Below are 17,147 nucleotides of genomic sequence, written 5' to 3'. Positions count from 1 at the left end.
GTGTGCTGTGTTCACACAGATGGGTTAAAAGCAGAGGTCAATTTTCCCCATGTTGCATGTAGTGCTGTGTGTGCATGATTGTGGGATAATAACAATTAATCTTAATCTGTCTTTCACAGATGCTTATCCCAATAGGGTCATTTAGATCCAAAATGAAGATTTCAATGTAAAGAGATGCTTTCATCTCGATGGAGCTGGGACTTCATCGTCTATTAAAAGTAAAGGAATCAGGCTGAATCCGATATATACTGTGTGTCTGCACCTGATTCATTATAAAGTGATGAATCATCCAACAGATTTGTCCTCTCTGTCAGGTAAATCACTTCTATGGATCATTTCTCTTCTGACCTTGTGCAGAAAACTGGTGTGTATTTTACAATGTATAACTTCAGACCAGATGAATAATTATAAGCTCATTGTCACATTAGGATTTTTAATTACACATGACTTACAACCTTTTGCTGATGGTTCATTAGAAAGTGAGAAATCTGTGAATGGTGACACTCATTATTAAACATTTATTTGTCTTTATTAATGACTTATTCTTATTCTAATTAATGACTCATGGCATTTTCCTCAGGTAAACCATGTGTGAAGCTCCTTTGATAAATAATGCATCCACCCCAATATAAAAGGCCTTTTTCTCTGAAGACAAGTGACATGTCACAGTAGGAAAAGCACATGTGTCGATAAATAAAATCAATGATTAGTTCCAGTTATCTGCTTCAGGTCAGGTCAGGCCAGTACCAGAACCTCAGATCATAAGAAGTTTTCACAAACGTTTCTGTGTCATTTCAAAATGACTGTGAAGTTGAAGGGAATTTGGTTTGTGGTACTCACAGCAGTGAGTGAGAGATAAGCAACTTTATAACGTGTTTTCTAAATTTGGTCACATTTGGGGCCCCAAACCATTTATTGAGAAACAGTTGCAGAGCAGAAATGGCCATCGGCATGACTGGGGAGGAAGAGGCCCATGTTTCAGACTAGGCTGACCTATGGTTACAAACGCTGTTCCTGATGAAAAATAGATCTAAACTATAAAAGGCTGTGATGGATGCTGTTACAGTTACACCTTCAACGGCTTGGGTGCAGACCTTCATTGTTGGGGAACCAATTTTCTTTACGCAACCTTGACTTGTGGTGGGATTCCCCCCGGCTTGGTGCTGGACATCTGCCGGAAAGAGGCCAGCCACAGTGGGGATGTGCAGCCTGGTGTCGGGCTCTGTGCAGCAGAATGAAGCCACAGGGCAGGCCTGCATGCAACCGCTGGCCAGGGCCTCAAAAGTCTGTTATAACTGGCTCGCACTACATCAGCACTACATATCTAATTTAAAACTGACAGGAACCTGATCCGACTGTGATCATGAAATCCTAATAAGTGAGTGAAGGAAAACATGGCAGGAGATTCTGCACAAAATATTCCTAAATCGCTCATTTTATTTATTTCATGTACATTCAATTTGCATGTAACTTTATTGCATAGGTTCAATGTAAAGGGTCACAGTTATTGAAGTGTTTTCTATCATGTTGCGTTAGGTGGAATAAATCAAATAACTTGAGAGTGGTTTGATTAAAAAATATGTGTTTAATGTATATATTTACTGTATGAAGTTTAACTTTAAATCACTCTCAAATTGGGATTACAGCACACATTCACTGAGAATAAATACAGATATTCATGAGGCTAATTAATTGTGCTAAAACAATAAATATATCTGAGACCATATATATATACTCAATCCATAGACTGTGTATATATATATATATATATGTTTAAATTATTTACTTTACTGTGTTATTTCCAAACATTACATGTCGGCTATCTCAGAAGTCTGTTAAGCAACCGAAACAATCCTCAGACCAAATTTTGTATATTTTCAGAATCAAAGCTTGGTAATTCAACTCAATATAAAGCATTATCACAACTAAATGAACATCATGCTTTTACTTTGAAGAAATTTGCTTACAGTTTTTCTGAATTGCTAAAACACTAATTCCTGTTGTGTGAATCAATTGCTCAGTTGTCTAAACTCATTCACTGAATTGAGCATCATTTTGACATCTTCACCAAAACACTATTTGCAGATCTCAGTCCTTCCTTTTGCAAAACTCTAAACACATGCTCATGCATAAAAACACAGTTGTCACTGTGATGCATAATGGTAAAAACCAGTGGCAAAATATGAACACAAATGAAACACATGAATCATACATTGAACACAACGATTCAAAATTGATCACACTTGTTTCTCTTCATGTCATGACAACATGACAACCAATATAAGCCAGTTCAGAGTGCAAGCAGGTTGTTCCTGCAAGCTCATGACAACAATGGATCATAGACACAGAGGACGAGTGTGTGTAAGAGGAGGCAGAGGCGGAGGAGAAGAAGGAGGCAGAGGAAGACGAAGAGTGGCAATTTCTAATGGTGGTACAGTAATATAACACTGTGTGCTGCTATAAGCAACCAGGGTGTTCTTCACCATCATGCCACTCAGGCCATATACTGTAACACCCAGCACCTTCTCACCTTTCTTGGGGCTCTTAGAGATGTGTTGAATGAACAGCAGGAACATGAGATGATTGAGCGGCCTATTTATGTTATAATTTGGGACAATGTTAGTTTTCACCGCGCTGTCCAAGTCAGAGAATGGTTCAATATGAATCAGAATATCATTACAGTAATCCACTTGGAGATGGAAGGTGTACGAGCGACACCTTCTTGCCTGGCAAAGGCAAATATAACGTGTGATGTGGATGAAGTGCTGTGGCCTGACCCAGCCCGAAGACAGGATGACGCTCAATGAAGCTCAACGATCAACTGTGTAAAGTACTTTATTGTGACCAATTAACATTTCTCCATGAGCAACATGCCTTAACCACTGTGTTTCCAATTTTTTGGTAAAGTGTTTAATGACAGCTCAGCAGTTTTTCTATCTGACAACATTGTTCATTCTTGAGCACCTGTGAAACTATTCTGAGGCGATGGTGTGGTTTTTTGCAAAAAGAATCAGAGTTTTTGTGAATGTAGTTTACAGAAAAGAGTATTGTGTTTAGAATTCTGAGAAAAGGACAGGAGGATTCAAAAAACGTGTTTTAACAATTGGGAAAAACTGTAAAAGGAAGCGATTCTATGAATGTTGTTGCCATGACAGAGATCAGCACTGTGTCTGTGTTAGTCCAATATGGTGAAATAAAAATAATCAAATCATCAAAATGATCTTTCGTGACAGATATGATGGGAAGCTGGCTGATCAGTTACTGCCCACTGCTGTAGTTTATCCAAGGACATAAACGAAAACAAGTTCAACTCAATCCACAGACTTCGAGCAAACTGCCCTGCCCCCACTGACTGCTACAGAGTGCTGGTTGCCTGTTTTTTACTATTTTTATTCATATTGAACATATCCAACGTCCAAATAAAAAAAACTTGGCTGTGCATTTCCTCTGGCAATTTACAATGACAAAAGTGAAACCGATTAAATGAACAGTTTGCAAGATATGTATCCCAAATACAGACAGACATGCAATTAGTATAGATTTGCTTATGTTTCTGCATAATAGACCTTTTGTATTTTAAGCATTGTAAAACCCCTGAATGGTTTCTAACTGTGGACAATGATAATCTTAAACTAATGGCAGTGAGTGGGAGTAACATCAGACTGGCTGGGAGATGTTTTTCTCTGATGTCTGTCACATTGTCATGGATTACTATTTTTAGCTGTGTATTCATTGCCAACACACAGTCCCCAAAGAAGTAGCTGTTCCAGACTTCTAACCAGAGTATTATAACATTAAATGTCCACTTGCAATCTATACCAAACTCTCTGGGTCCTGTGTACGCGTCGCCATGGGGCAAACCTGTATGCAATCCAGGCAAGGGTAACCTTAACACATTTACATTTAATTTGATTTCTAGAGTGCCAAATCATAACATACCAGGAACAGTTGACATCTCTGTCACTGTTTATTTTGACAATAAGAATGATATTTATAGATGTAATGATGTTATTTATGAAAGCAGCTTCCGGTAATAATAATACTTTTTTTCCTACTCTAGTTGAGGGTTAAGTTCAGGGGCACCTTGCTGAGCCCTATCAGGGCTAAGCAAATACAATTTGACTGATTTACAGAAATGGATCTTTGAATGAAGCAATGGAATTTATTGTGTGGTACAGCATTAAAAACAACGATCCCCATTTACAGAAAAAGTCTCTTTAAAGTTCACATTGGTCCAACTTTCTGCTGAAGAAGTGTCCTTCCCCCCAAAAAAGGTTATATATCACCCCCCACTGAGGCTGATTCATTCATTAAAACTGTCTTGAAAGTGGTTTGCAAAAAAAAACTCTTCAGAGCTAAATCAGTGAGGACTGAAACACATTTAGTGCAGAAGAAAAGGCAACTCAGAGGAAATACATTGTTTGCATGACTTCTAATAATTTCCATGTGTGCGGATACAGCAGTGACTGTGAGGATATAGTTAGAGCATCTGAAATCTGACCAGGGCTTGAATGGGTCATACACAAGGTATTAAAGTACCTTATGTTCTGTCTTGAGACCATGACTGTGGTTTACATTTCCTGTAGTTGAAGTAGAACTGTGCCAGACAGACAACATATGTCTTATTACCTTGTACCTAATAGGCTATGTAGAAAAAAGCATTTAAAAAAGGAGGAAATGAAACTCATGTTTTACTTAATAGCCATTTGCAGGATGTTCAACCAAAACTCTATCAGTTCAGGACCAACAGAGCAGAGCAAGAAAATAGTTGACAATAAACTCTCAGGCTTTTATTGAGTTGTTTCTATAAGACATCAATATGTTAATGCACTTTAAAGGATACTCTGCATATCTGAAACAATTCTTTAGTGTTTTTCATGTTAGTAACTCAACAGCCCTACTGACCAGATTTGCTTTTTAACTAGCATGTCAATCCAGTGTGTGAGACGTGTGTTTTAAACCATTCAAATGAAACGAACCTACCGCTCGCCTTCAGTTGCACTACGGCGAGATAAAAATGTGGAAACATCAACTTTCTTCATTTATATACATCTTGTCATGAAGTCTACATATGTGTCTTTCAACTGTTTGAATGTCCACATAATTACATATTTATAATGACTTTGATGAACATTTGTGTTTGCTGTCTTTTAAGCATACATGTGAGTCCCCCCCCCCCCACGTTATTACTGATGTCACAGAAACCGTCCTCACTGTAGAAGTCATCATTCATAACACGTTAATGACAGAAGCTTTGATTGTAGAAAAAAGGAAGGATTCTGTTGGTACTCGATGCAGATTATGAGTTGTTTTATCGTAGGTCACAGTGTCTTGTTTGCGATTAGCACACAGAAAGATATTATCACACATTCAACTGTCAAATCCAAATGTCCAATCCTTTTTTCAAGGGAAGAATGTAACGATAATCATTTAATAAAATGTAATGATTTCTTGCAGACACATCAGGTGTTATGATCACAGGACACTTCTAACAAAGTATAACTCTAATACACTTTCTGAGGCATCAGTCTTGCAGCATTCACAGAACTTAATGGATTTTCAATGGCTCTTGGATTAGTTCATTAGTCAAGGAGGCTACTGTTGCTGATTGCCTGCCACTCACACTGCAAACAGCAATAAGCATTTGATACATGTTTTAGATTGCAGAAGTTGTGAGTATTGTAAGCAGTGTTCAATGCTAAGTGAATTCACTTGGTTTCTCCATATGTTGACGTGACAGTTGCCTCACCCAACGAGGGGTTTAAAATACACCAGCCAGGATCAGCCCTAATGTCCTGCGGTCGGACGTCCCCTGGATGTTGGTACAGTTTTATCCATAGATATGTTGGAAGCAGTGGAACAGTAGGAGAGAAGGAGGCAGAACTCTGGGATAGTTTCTGCAAGTATTCTACCAGTGTTGCCTCACTCGCCCTTGAATTGAGGACGCCTCTTCTCCTTGAATGCAGCCAAACCCTCCAATCGATCTTTGGTTGGTATCACCTGAAACAACAACATAAATATATCAGTCAGAAAAAGAAGCACCTATTCATTTACTTAATCTTGTCCCATTCCCTGAAGGAGACATGGAAGAGTTGTTTCATATTGATGATGTGAGATTAAAAAAGTGTTAATATATAAAACACCAATACTAATGGAAGCCTTTAAGATGAAGGCAGGATATTACAGTGCTGTGGGATTAAATACCAGTAAAACACAAGCCAGATCAAGTCAATTAGAGGTTATACACGTCTGTTTTGATACATTCTATTGTAATTGCCCAGCCCTAGTGTTGTTTCACACACACTATATATTGCAGGTCATCAGTCAGAGTTTTCTTATACTTAGCTCCTTCCACTAACAAAGGGCAGTGTACAAAAGCTGCAGACATTTACTGCACATAAAACTTTGTTTTCAGTATATTTACAACACATAACATTATTGGACATGATTAATCCGTCTTTATTATCAGGATTTGTACCACAGTCCTTTAAAGTAGCTGTAATTCAACCTCTACTTAAAAAGCCCACTCTAGATCCAGAGGTTTTAGCCAATTACAGACCAATATCAAATCTTCCCTTTCCCTCGAAGATCCTTGAGAAAGCTGTAGCCAATCAGCTGCGTGACATAAGAACAGTTTATTTGAGGATTTTCAGTCAGGATTTAGAGTGCATCATAGCACAGAGACTGCACTAGTCAAAGTTACAAATGACCTCCTAATGGCTTCAGACAAAGGACTCATCTCTGTACTTGTTTTGTTAGATCTCAGTGCTGCATTTGACACCACTGACCATCAAATTCTTTTACAGAGACTGGAACATCATATTGGCATCAAAGGAACCGCCTTAAGCTGGTTTCAGTCCTATTTTTTAGATCGATCCCAGTTTGTTCATATCAATGATGAATCCTCCGTACATACCAAAGTTTGTCACGGAGTCCCACAAGGTTCTGTGTTAGGACCACTTCTATTCAGTTTATATATGATTCCTTTAGGGAACATTATTAGAAATCACTCCATTAATTTTCATTTTTATGCTGATGACACCCAATTATACTTATCGATCAAGCCTGATGAAACCAATCAGTTAATTAAACTTCAAGAATGTCTTAAGGATATAGAAAGTTGGATGACCTACAATTTTCTGATGCTAAATTCAGACAAGACTGAAGTTCTTGTAATTGGACCCAAAAACCTCAGAAACTCTCTTTCTAGAGACTTAGTTACTTTAGACGGGATCACCCTCGCCTCCAGCTCCACCATTAAGAATCTCGGAGTTGTTTTTGATCAGGATCTGTCTTTTAATGTCCATATAAAACAAATTTCAAAGACTGCTTTCTTCCACTTACGTAACATCGCCAAAATTAGACGCATTGTATCTCAAGCAGATGCAGAAAAACTAGTCCACGCATTTGTTACTTCAAGGCTGGACTATTGCAACTCTTTGTTATCAGGTTGCTCCAATAAGTCTCTTAGGACTTTGCAGCTAATTCAGAATGCTGCTGCACGTGTTCTAACAGGAACCAAGATCAGAGATCACATCTCTCCCATTTTGGCTTCTTTACATTGGCTACCGGTTAAATCCAGAATAGAATTTAAACTTATCCTCCTTACATACAAAGCTCTTCATGGGCAAGCACCATCATATCTTAAAGAGCTCATAGTACCCTACTACCCCTCCAGAACACTGCGCTCTCACAATGCTGGGTTCCTTGTGGTTCCCATAGTCTCCAAAAGTAGATTGGGAGCCAGAGCTTTCAGTTATCAAGCTCCTCTTCTGTGGAACAAACGACCATTTTCGGTTCGGGAGGCAGACACGGTTAACACTTTTAAGAGTAGACTTAAGACTTTCCTCTTTGATAGAGCTTATAGTTAGGGCTGGCTCAGGTCAGCCCTTAGTTATGCTGCTATAGGATAAGACTGCCGGGGGACACAGTCGCTTTTTACCTATGATGAAAAGCGACTGTGTCTCTCAGTCATTAAGGACGACAGGGATTGTCCTTTTGGAGACAAATGCCGTCGCAGAGTACCTGGCCTCTAAGCTGGCTGACATCGGGGAAAGCTGCTACCCCCTCTCTCTCTATTATCATTAATAGAGAGAGATGTCTCATTAATGCATGTTACTAACTAAACTTCTTCCGTGGAGTTTCTGTGCTCTCTCATCCAGCAGGTTCTCATGGATCATGGCTGCTCCCAGGTCATGGATCGTGGTTCCCACTACTTCCATGGCCCTTCCTGACATCCACCACTACTATTATTATTATTATTAGTCCTAATTCTATGACATTAATATTAACTTGTATATTATTGTAGCATTGTTATATATTACCACCACTGCTACTGTAATTATTGTCTTTCATTGTAATCGTACAATATGTTTCGGTTGCTTTGTTCTGTACATGTGACATCCATTGCACGTCCACCGAGGGTCTAAGGACAGAAGTTGTCACCACCTGTAGAAATTGTAAAGCCCTCTGAGGCAAAATGTGTTTTGTGAATTTGGGCTATACAAATAACATTTGATTTGATTTGATAAGCTAATGCATATATATCTTTCCATAATATACAGTATAGAATAAACACTCAAAGTAATGACATACACATGCCCTCGTTTTTAAGTACTACAGTGCGAAACGCTTACGAAACGCAATACTTTTGCACTGAAAATGTTTGACCGCTTGTTTTCGAGAAATGGTGCCCAGCTTGGCCAAAGGTGTATTTACCCTTGTGGAGGTGAAGGAGCTTGGAGAGCACCTACACCTGCACAACAGAGGATCATTCAGTGCAGGTGAGAGATGTCAGGAGGACACACGCTGGACACGCACAAAGTCATAGAGAAGCACAGGGACTGAGACGGATGTGGAGAGACACAAGGGACAGGAGCAAAGCTCACGGAGACATTCCCGAAGTTTAAGTTGGACTTTTGAATTTATGTTTACGTTTTGATTTAATAAAATATGCTAAAACCTGAATGGTTTGTCTCCGGCTGATGTGGTGAGAGCCCTGTGGCATGGTCAACTGCCACAACCCTGTATAAACCACACACATGAACAGCAATAAAGAAAATTCTGTTTAATTAAAACAAAAAAACAAAAAAAGACTATAAAATCTTCATTGCAGAGAAACCAGGTAAGATTACCACAAACACAGGCCAAGCAAACAGCCCATTCCAAACAGGCACTGAGTTAACAAGTTGAAAAGTAGAGATTCTCACCTGGGCGTAGCACGCCTCTTCAATGGCCAGGCCTGTAGATAAATCCACCTGAAAGAGAATTTGGTATCTCAGTGAATTCAGAGTTCGTATAAAACAACAATAAGATACAGTGTATGCAACTGAAAAGCATATCTATTTAAAAACTCAAGACTCTCTCTGAATAGCCCTCTTTTATGAGAGTCAGCTCCTATCACCATCTCAACACATACAGATTCTATCTTAGTACAAATGTTTATGATTTGCAGAATAAACGTTGATATACATTTGTTCATTTGGGGCATGTGTGCTCACACATGTGCAGGGGTGTATGCTAATATCAGCAAATGCAATTATGGAAAACTTGTTGCAAAGAAGAATACAGAATCACCTTTTAGGGATTATTTTAACTTTAAATCGGACACAACCAACAAGCCAAAGGTCGTACATGAGGTTTTTTTGTTGTGTAAATGTGTCGTGCGGCAAAAGATTCTGACACAACAAATCTGCACAAGCATTTGCTGATACATTATTGTGCTGAGCATATTGTGTGTGTGTGTTTTTCACAGTATACATATAGAACAAACATATGTATACTATAACACAACTGTTCACACCGGGTATTAAAGGTTCAGTGTGTAGAATTTTGTGATATCTAGTGTTGAAGTTGCATGTTGCAGCTGAATACCTCTCACCTTACCCTCTCCTTCCATACATGAAAAAGAACCTGTGGTAGCTTCAGTTGTCATAAAAACTCAAAAGGTGTTTAGTTTGTCCAGTCTGGACTAATGTAAAAAACATGGCGGCCTCCGTAGAGAGGGTCCCCATGATGTAAATATGAAGTATTTAAATATAAAGGGTCTTTTCTGGGGTAAAGAAAACTACAATTCATACAATTAAGATGAAATGAACTAGTGAAAACATCATGAGGATTATTCTACATTACATTTCTGCCAATAGATCCCTTTCACCTAAATCTTACACACTGGATCTTCAAAGTGTGTCCTGAATGTGTTTCCTGTGTCCACTTCCACACTCTTTTTGATGAAGACAGAGAGAGCGATAGGAGTCAGGAGGACTGACTGAGTAAATGAATTCATATATATATAAATATATATACAGTATATATATTAGCTAAATAAATTCCCCCAAAAGATTTTGATCGATTCAATCCGATGATGGAGAGAGACGATATATTCGTCCAATTGCCCAACCCTAGTGTACACACCCTGAGTGGACAAAGACCTGCTGTTGAATTATGGGACATTGTGCCAGAACAGTATACTGTCAGTGTCCTGCTCCATGCAGAATGGACGAGGCATGTGATGACAGCAGTGCTATAGGTGGAGAAACACTGCTGTTTATATTAAGCTAAGATGTTTGTAATATCCAGACTTACCTCTATCCCCTGGTTGATCGCAAGTTTTGCCATCCTTACTGCAATCGGGCCCTGTGTGAGTCAAAAATTGGATTGTCTTATAGATTACAAAGTCTTATAGATTGCTGTGTGTGATATGAATTGCTCTTGTAAATTGTTTGGAATAATAAAGTATAGTAATACTATTATTGCAGGACTTAAAGAAGTAAAAAATTGTCTAGTCAAGGCATTCACAACTAAATCTTCTTTTTGTTCTTCTCTCACTGTACAGTAGAACTTGTAGAACTTTCTTAATACAGATGTGTGCTGGTCAGTAAGGTGTTACCTGAGGGTTGATCTCTCGGGCGAGCTCCAGAGCCTGCAGGTAGGCAGCATCACCACTCTTATTCTGCTCCACAGATTTACTGACAAGACCCAGACGACAAGCCTCTGTTCCGTCTACCACCCGGGCCGCAAAGATCAGCTCCTTAGCAAGAGAGACACCGATCACCCTGGGGAGACGCTGTGTACCACCTGCAAAAGAGAGGAGAAAGCTACATGGAACATGGCCTTGACCACAGATGTTGAGGATAATACGGGTTGTCAGCTATACAAACATTTCAAATGAGTCATGATAGAAAGGTTCGAGGCAAAAAGGGTAGGAGCATCAAGCAGTAAACATGTATTCACTGTACAATAACTGGGGACTCCTTCAGACGTAATAAAACAACAGGAAAAAAGTAAAACGCCTACATTTTGCTGGTGTGGTGTCATCCAAGTGTCCGTAAGCCCTGACATTCAAATTCGACTCGAAACAGCTTCATTCACACCATGTTTTAAGGCTTAAATTCCTCTGATATCCTCCTCGGAGCCGTGTTTACGTTCGCACGCACACAGTGCACGGAAGCTCTTGCCCAAGCACACGTGCAGGTTGCGCGTTAGCACCATCGCTACTTCCGGTTACAGATTTTGAGCCTTAAAATGGTGTCAATGACGCAGTGTCAAGTCGAATATAAATGTTGAGGCATATGAATGTCCGCACTGCTGGTCGGATGACACCACACCAGCAGTATGGAGGAGTGTTGTGTTTTTTTTCTGTTGTTTTATCACGTTTGAATAATTGATCACCAGTTACTTCAATTGTATTGGGTTTGGCTGCAACACTGTTGACCCGTAAAACTCCTAAAGTGTTTCGTGGACTCAAACACTTCACCCACCCCTCCATCGGCACGGTGGGGAGTAAATAATGAGTGAATTTAAATTTTTCGCTGAACTTTTCCTTTAAGCTTATATGAATACAATGCAATCTGATGTGTTGTTATTGAACACACACATTAAACATTCACTGGACTGATTAAAGTCAATGAACCCTTGTGTTTAATAACTGGTTGACGTCTTCTGTAGCCATGGATCAGTCCTATACAATAGTTTATTCCTGGTTTATACAATGCATATAAAGAATTAGTATAATTCCATTCATATTTTTATATATTAAGTAATGCACTTATCACTTCCTGATGGATATTTTGACTCTTGCTGCTGTAATATTGCAGATTTCCCAATTGTGGGACTAATAAAGGATTCTCTTTATATGTATGTTTGGAGTAAAACTAATGGGATACCTATTACAGTAAATTATACAATGATTATTCTGCTTTTGTGACAAATGCAATCTCAATGTCTCCAATTCAAGTCTAATCTGGATTTGTACATTCACTTTTAAAGCAAAGCAAAATGTGTGAAAAATACTTCTAAAAAGAAACAAAGGAGAATGTCTGAATGAACCATAGACTGTATATAAAGAGGAATGAACATGTAAAACAGAGTGATATTAAACAACATATTTTTTCTTTAGTATGTTCAATGTGGAACCTGAAGACATTACCTCTCCCTAGGCTTTGACCTTGAAAGGTATTGTGAATATCTATGGCGGACCTCATGGTATTCTGCATGTGCAGCCAGTGACTGAGAAAGACATCCCATTTACAAAGGCCCACCTCACAGCTGCTGGCAGGAAGCCTCGAACACTTGCAATCATTCAGGCAGTTTTAAATGATCAGTTTAACCAGTTGAAGTGTAGACAAAATTAACATTAAGCCATTAATTAAAATAAAATATATCCTTACCTGCTCCAGGAATAATTGCAAGTTTAGTTTCAACTAGTCCCATTTTGGCAGTATTGGCTGGAAGGACCAAAAAGCAGTAGTTAGCACAATTTGCACATAAACCCAACTAGAATCGATGTATGATACAATACAGAGAAAATCAAAAACTAATAATATATAATAACTTTACTATTGATCATATCTCCACCATTGTTTAAATCAAGATCCAAACACTAGCTCCTGAGAAATTGACTAAAATGTAGGAATATGCGCAATCTTCCAATGTTAAGGAGAAGTCATAAAAATATTAGTTGATTTGCATCCAGATGTAATAGGTTCTACCTGGACACAGGCCCCACCCCACCGTCAGTTTACGGCAAACTGTACCATTTTGTGTAACACTGCTGATAAACCAACTAACAGACCCAGGCAAAATAGATCAGGCTAATTTGAATTAACTAGTTTACTCAAAAGGTTTGCTCTGTGCATCAATAAAGCCATTTCTTAACACAGAGAAGGTTTGCAGGGCTTACACACACACATGTAATAGTTGATTCCATGCGTGTCACAGAAAATCAATGCATCTCATATTTAAACAGACTTATCATTTTAGTCTCCTACCATCAGCTGTTAGTAATTCTACTATAACAAACATTAACAGAGCTTTGCACACAGACCAGATATTTAACTGTAGCCTCAAAATAAAACCTTACACGCAATTCTGATGTCACAAGCAAGGGCCATTTCCAAGCCTCCTCCTAAGGCAGCTCCATCAATTGCAGCAATGGTTGGTACTGGCAGATTACCTGTAAAAGAAAGACAATATGGTAAAGCCATAAAATGTGTTGTATTTACCTCACTGAACCAACATTATTCCACTAGAACTTACCAGTTATAAATCTCACTAGATTCTTCTGGCAGAATCTAGTCTACGTTCAGGTTTTGTGTTTAGAAACAAGTCACCTACAGAATTCATCACATTTGCCACAAACTATGAAACGATCTCTCGTTTCAAGGCTTAGATGTGGAAAATGTAGCTGTGCCTCAGGCTCATACTGTATTTTTAACATTTATGATAGAGAATATTTTTTTCCATTGACCAATTATGCCAACAGTCATTTACTTAACTGATGCAGTGTGTGATATAGTTATAGACCCCTGATAATATGGCTCTGTATCCTGGTGGGAAGCCCAATACTTCATTGTGCATAATTTTTTCCCCATTCTTGTAATGATAATAACAAAGGTACAATCAGTTAAATTGACCTAACCCTGAATAAAAAGGTCAAGGTGTAACATCTGCAGTGAATTTACAAACAGTCACAATCATTTTTTACCCAGCTCTGTGATGAGTGCTCTGGCTTTGGACACAAATGGCCCCACTTCACTCTGGTGCATTTTGGCTCTCTCCTTCAGATCTGCACCTGCACACAGACAGAACGTATCAGCATTACCAGTGGCTTTCTCGAACATGCAGCACAGAGTGCAGCGATCTGCTAAAACATTCGGATCTCTACCAGATCCAAACTGAGATGAGAATTGCATTGGCAAAAACGGCCACAACTGAAGAACAAGAGCAAATGAAAAGCCATTCCAACAGTACATTTCTAGTCAGAAATCCCTGTAATGTCCTGAATAAGGTGAGTTTACCTGCACAGAAGATCCCAGGAACCAAACTACAGAAAATGACACTACGCACTTTGTTATTCTTCTTGATATCTTCCACAGCTTCAAACATCTGAAAAGCAGAACAAATCAAAATTAAAAACTGCACATCTATAACCTTCTCCAAATTTTTTGAATGTAAAACTTATTTTACATCACCTAAGAACAATGAGAATTAATTGGAACATACTTTAATGGTCCAGTGTGTAAGATTTAGGTGAATGGGAACTATTAGCAGACATTTAATGTAGAATAATCCTCATGATGTTTTCATTAGTTTGTCTAAATTGTAGTTTTCTTTACCCCAGAAAAGGCCCTTTATATTTAAATACTTTATATTTACATGGAGGGGGCCCTCTCTACGGAGGCAGCAATGTTTTTTACATTAGTCCAGACTGGACAAACTAAACACCTTTTGAGTTTTTATGACAAATGAAGCTACCACAGGTTCTTGTTCATGTTTGGAAGGAGAGGGCCTCACCTCACCCTCTCCTTCCAAACATGACAGGTGTTCAGCTGCAACATGCAACTTCAACACTAGATATCACAAAATTCTACACACTGTACCTTTAAGACAAACTCAGACATCATATATTACAAGAGATCAGAAAATACTGGACCTAATAACTTGAATTTAAGAGGTCCAGGAAATGTAAGATACTCTGTGTCACATCGACTGAACACTCTCCATTCACTGCTGAGACGTCAAAGTAAAGCTGGGATTGTGCTTCTCAGAAGATGTACATAGATGTGAACAATGCAGGGCATAATGGGTCATCATTAACATGAAGGCTTGGAAAGGAACCGCACAGGCCGTTCGTATCTGTGCGTCAAGCATGTTGACTGGCTGAGTCAACTCGGATCATAATAACCTACATGCTAAGAGAAGCAGGATTCCAGCTTCACTGTCTGTCACCAATCACTGAGTTTAGCCTTCATCATGCCAAAAGTAGTAAAAAGGTTGATAGTAATACATACCATTTTTACCAGATTTTTACTTATGGCATTTTTGGCTTTTGCTCGATTTATTCCCACGACAACAATACCTGAAAGACAATGTTAAACCAAGCTGAATAACAATGGAACTCTTTAATAACAACATGTTAATGACGAGCCACATTATAGACGTCACATAACACAATGTCTTTACTATAAAGCACATGGTCAGATCATCTGCAGAAACTCAGGATTCAACACGAGCGGCGCAAAAATGAAGACACCATCGGAAACGTCAAGAGAATCGCCTGAATCCTCTGGATGAACTGTTGCTGTTGGGAATTCATCAGAGTGGAGAACCTTGCGTTGCATTGTGCATGTGTGGAAGGAAACCTCTGGAGAAAGCCCGGACCCAATTCCTCCGCAGTTCCTCCAGAGGTCTTGTCTGAAAACGGCTAGAGAACGTGTTATGACATGGAACAAAGGTCAATGTGTCAGGAAAATGAACTGCCTGTCAGCGTTGAGTCGAGCTCGGTCAGTTTTCTCTCAGGCTCAGACAGAAAAAAAACGGTGGCCCGAGTCGCTCTCTATTCTTCACAACTGTGATGTCCACTGAACCGTTTCACTTCTGCTGCAGCTCGATGTGTTATTCTGTGAGCAGGAGGATCATTCTGACAAAATGAGGTTTTGAGACCCAACATAATAATTTGGGGTTTCTCCTGGTGAAAGACTGCAGTGTGTGATCCCCTGTTGTCTGTCAGTCACGTGGAATGAACTCAACCGCAAGATTCCTTAGAAGACAGCAAGTTGTGTAACCGCAGTGATTCCACAACTTTGAAAGTCGTGTTGTGTGCACTTGGCTTAAACTGCCAAATGTGAATGCTTGATACAGGCTGTGTCTTTCTGTGACAGTAGACAAATGCCAGTGAGTTTGTCATTGATAAACAGGCTGGATACGCCGTCTGATGCTAGCAGACTTGACATGAATTTTGCAAACTGTCGTCTCTCTCTTGCTGCAGGGGCCCCAGGGGTGGAGGGAGGGATCGACTATAGAATCATCAGTGCAGATGCACTAGGTATAGGGTGAACAGTTTTTCTCTCAGTTCACTCTGAATAAACTGAAAACTCTTTTCTCAGGACGTGTCATTCTGTTTTAAACAGGAACGTTTTATGATAACCGGCAGCGCACAGCACTGTTCACAAGAGTACTATACATCTTGTGCGTATCTTCTTTTCTACGTTTTAAAAACAGCTGAGCGTACAGTGGAATCGGACTGACTCCGCAGTGGTTCTCCTTTCCTAACTCCTTACGCCTTCTCCTTCTCTGCATCTTCCCTTGACCTAGCGACCACCAGGGTCAATGAACAGTGGCTGAGAAAGGAGATTATTAGTTATTGTTAATTATTATTAATAATTCTTCTGATAGTGACGTCAGCGCGTACAGCCTGTGGCGGTGGGCGGGGCCCCGGTTGGCGTCCATCAGCATGTCAGACTATGTCTTCAGAGAGTTTGATGGAAGTACGTGCTGGGGCATCAGTCTCTTCACCCAGAAACATGACTGATGTGGTGACCGGACTTACCGTCGTCTTCTCCGTCCAGGTACCTGACGCGCAGGTCGTCCTTGGGGTCGGAGCTGTAGTGTCGCGCCGCCGCCGCCGCCGCTGGACCGTGGAGCCGCACGGCGCGCGACTCTGTCCCGGTGAACGCAACATGTCTCGTGCAGGAGAGGGCCGCCGCCAGGCTGCACGCGCCGACGCGGCGTGCCGCCTGCACGCGGAAGCTCTGCATCAGGACCGCCATGTTGACGAGCTGCTTGACTTTCAACTGTGAACCCGGTCACGTGTGCGCGTCACGTGACTTCACCACGGGAGACGCAGCCCCGTGTGTTTAGGAGAGAAT

The 17,147-nt window shown here is 39.9% G+C and overlaps 1 protein-coding gene across 1 annotated transcript; it reads right to left on the bottom strand.

Annotated features, from left to right (window-relative positions):
- Window positions 1-4,768: 4,768 nt before the first annotated feature.
- auh (AU RNA binding protein/enoyl-CoA hydratase) lies at window positions 4,769-17,112 on the bottom strand. The gene is made up of 10 exons (XM_020082525.2): window positions 16,829-17,112; window positions 15,291-15,358; window positions 14,298-14,385; window positions 13,985-14,071; window positions 13,361-13,453; window positions 12,669-12,725; window positions 10,889-11,076; window positions 10,585-10,635; window positions 9,210-9,257; window positions 4,769-6,000 (listed from the first exon to the last, which is right to left on the bottom strand). The coding sequence occupies exons 1-10, from the start codon at window positions 17,046-17,048 to the stop codon at window positions 5,923-5,925; spliced, it is 978 nt and encodes a 325-aa protein (XP_019938084.1). The 5' UTR covers window positions 17,049-17,112; the 3' UTR covers window positions 4,769-5,922.
- Window positions 17,113-17,147: the final 35 nt, after the last annotated feature.

This window comes from Paralichthys olivaceus, chromosome 18, assembly GCF_024713975.1.
Source record: "Paralichthys olivaceus isolate ysfri-2021 chromosome 18, ASM2471397v2, whole genome shotgun sequence".
Classification (NCBI taxonomy): domain Eukaryota; kingdom Metazoa; phylum Chordata; class Actinopteri; order Pleuronectiformes; family Paralichthyidae; genus Paralichthys; species Paralichthys olivaceus.
The sequence above is the reverse complement of the archived record's forward strand: the minus strand, read 5'-3'. Positions and strand labels throughout refer to the sequence as shown.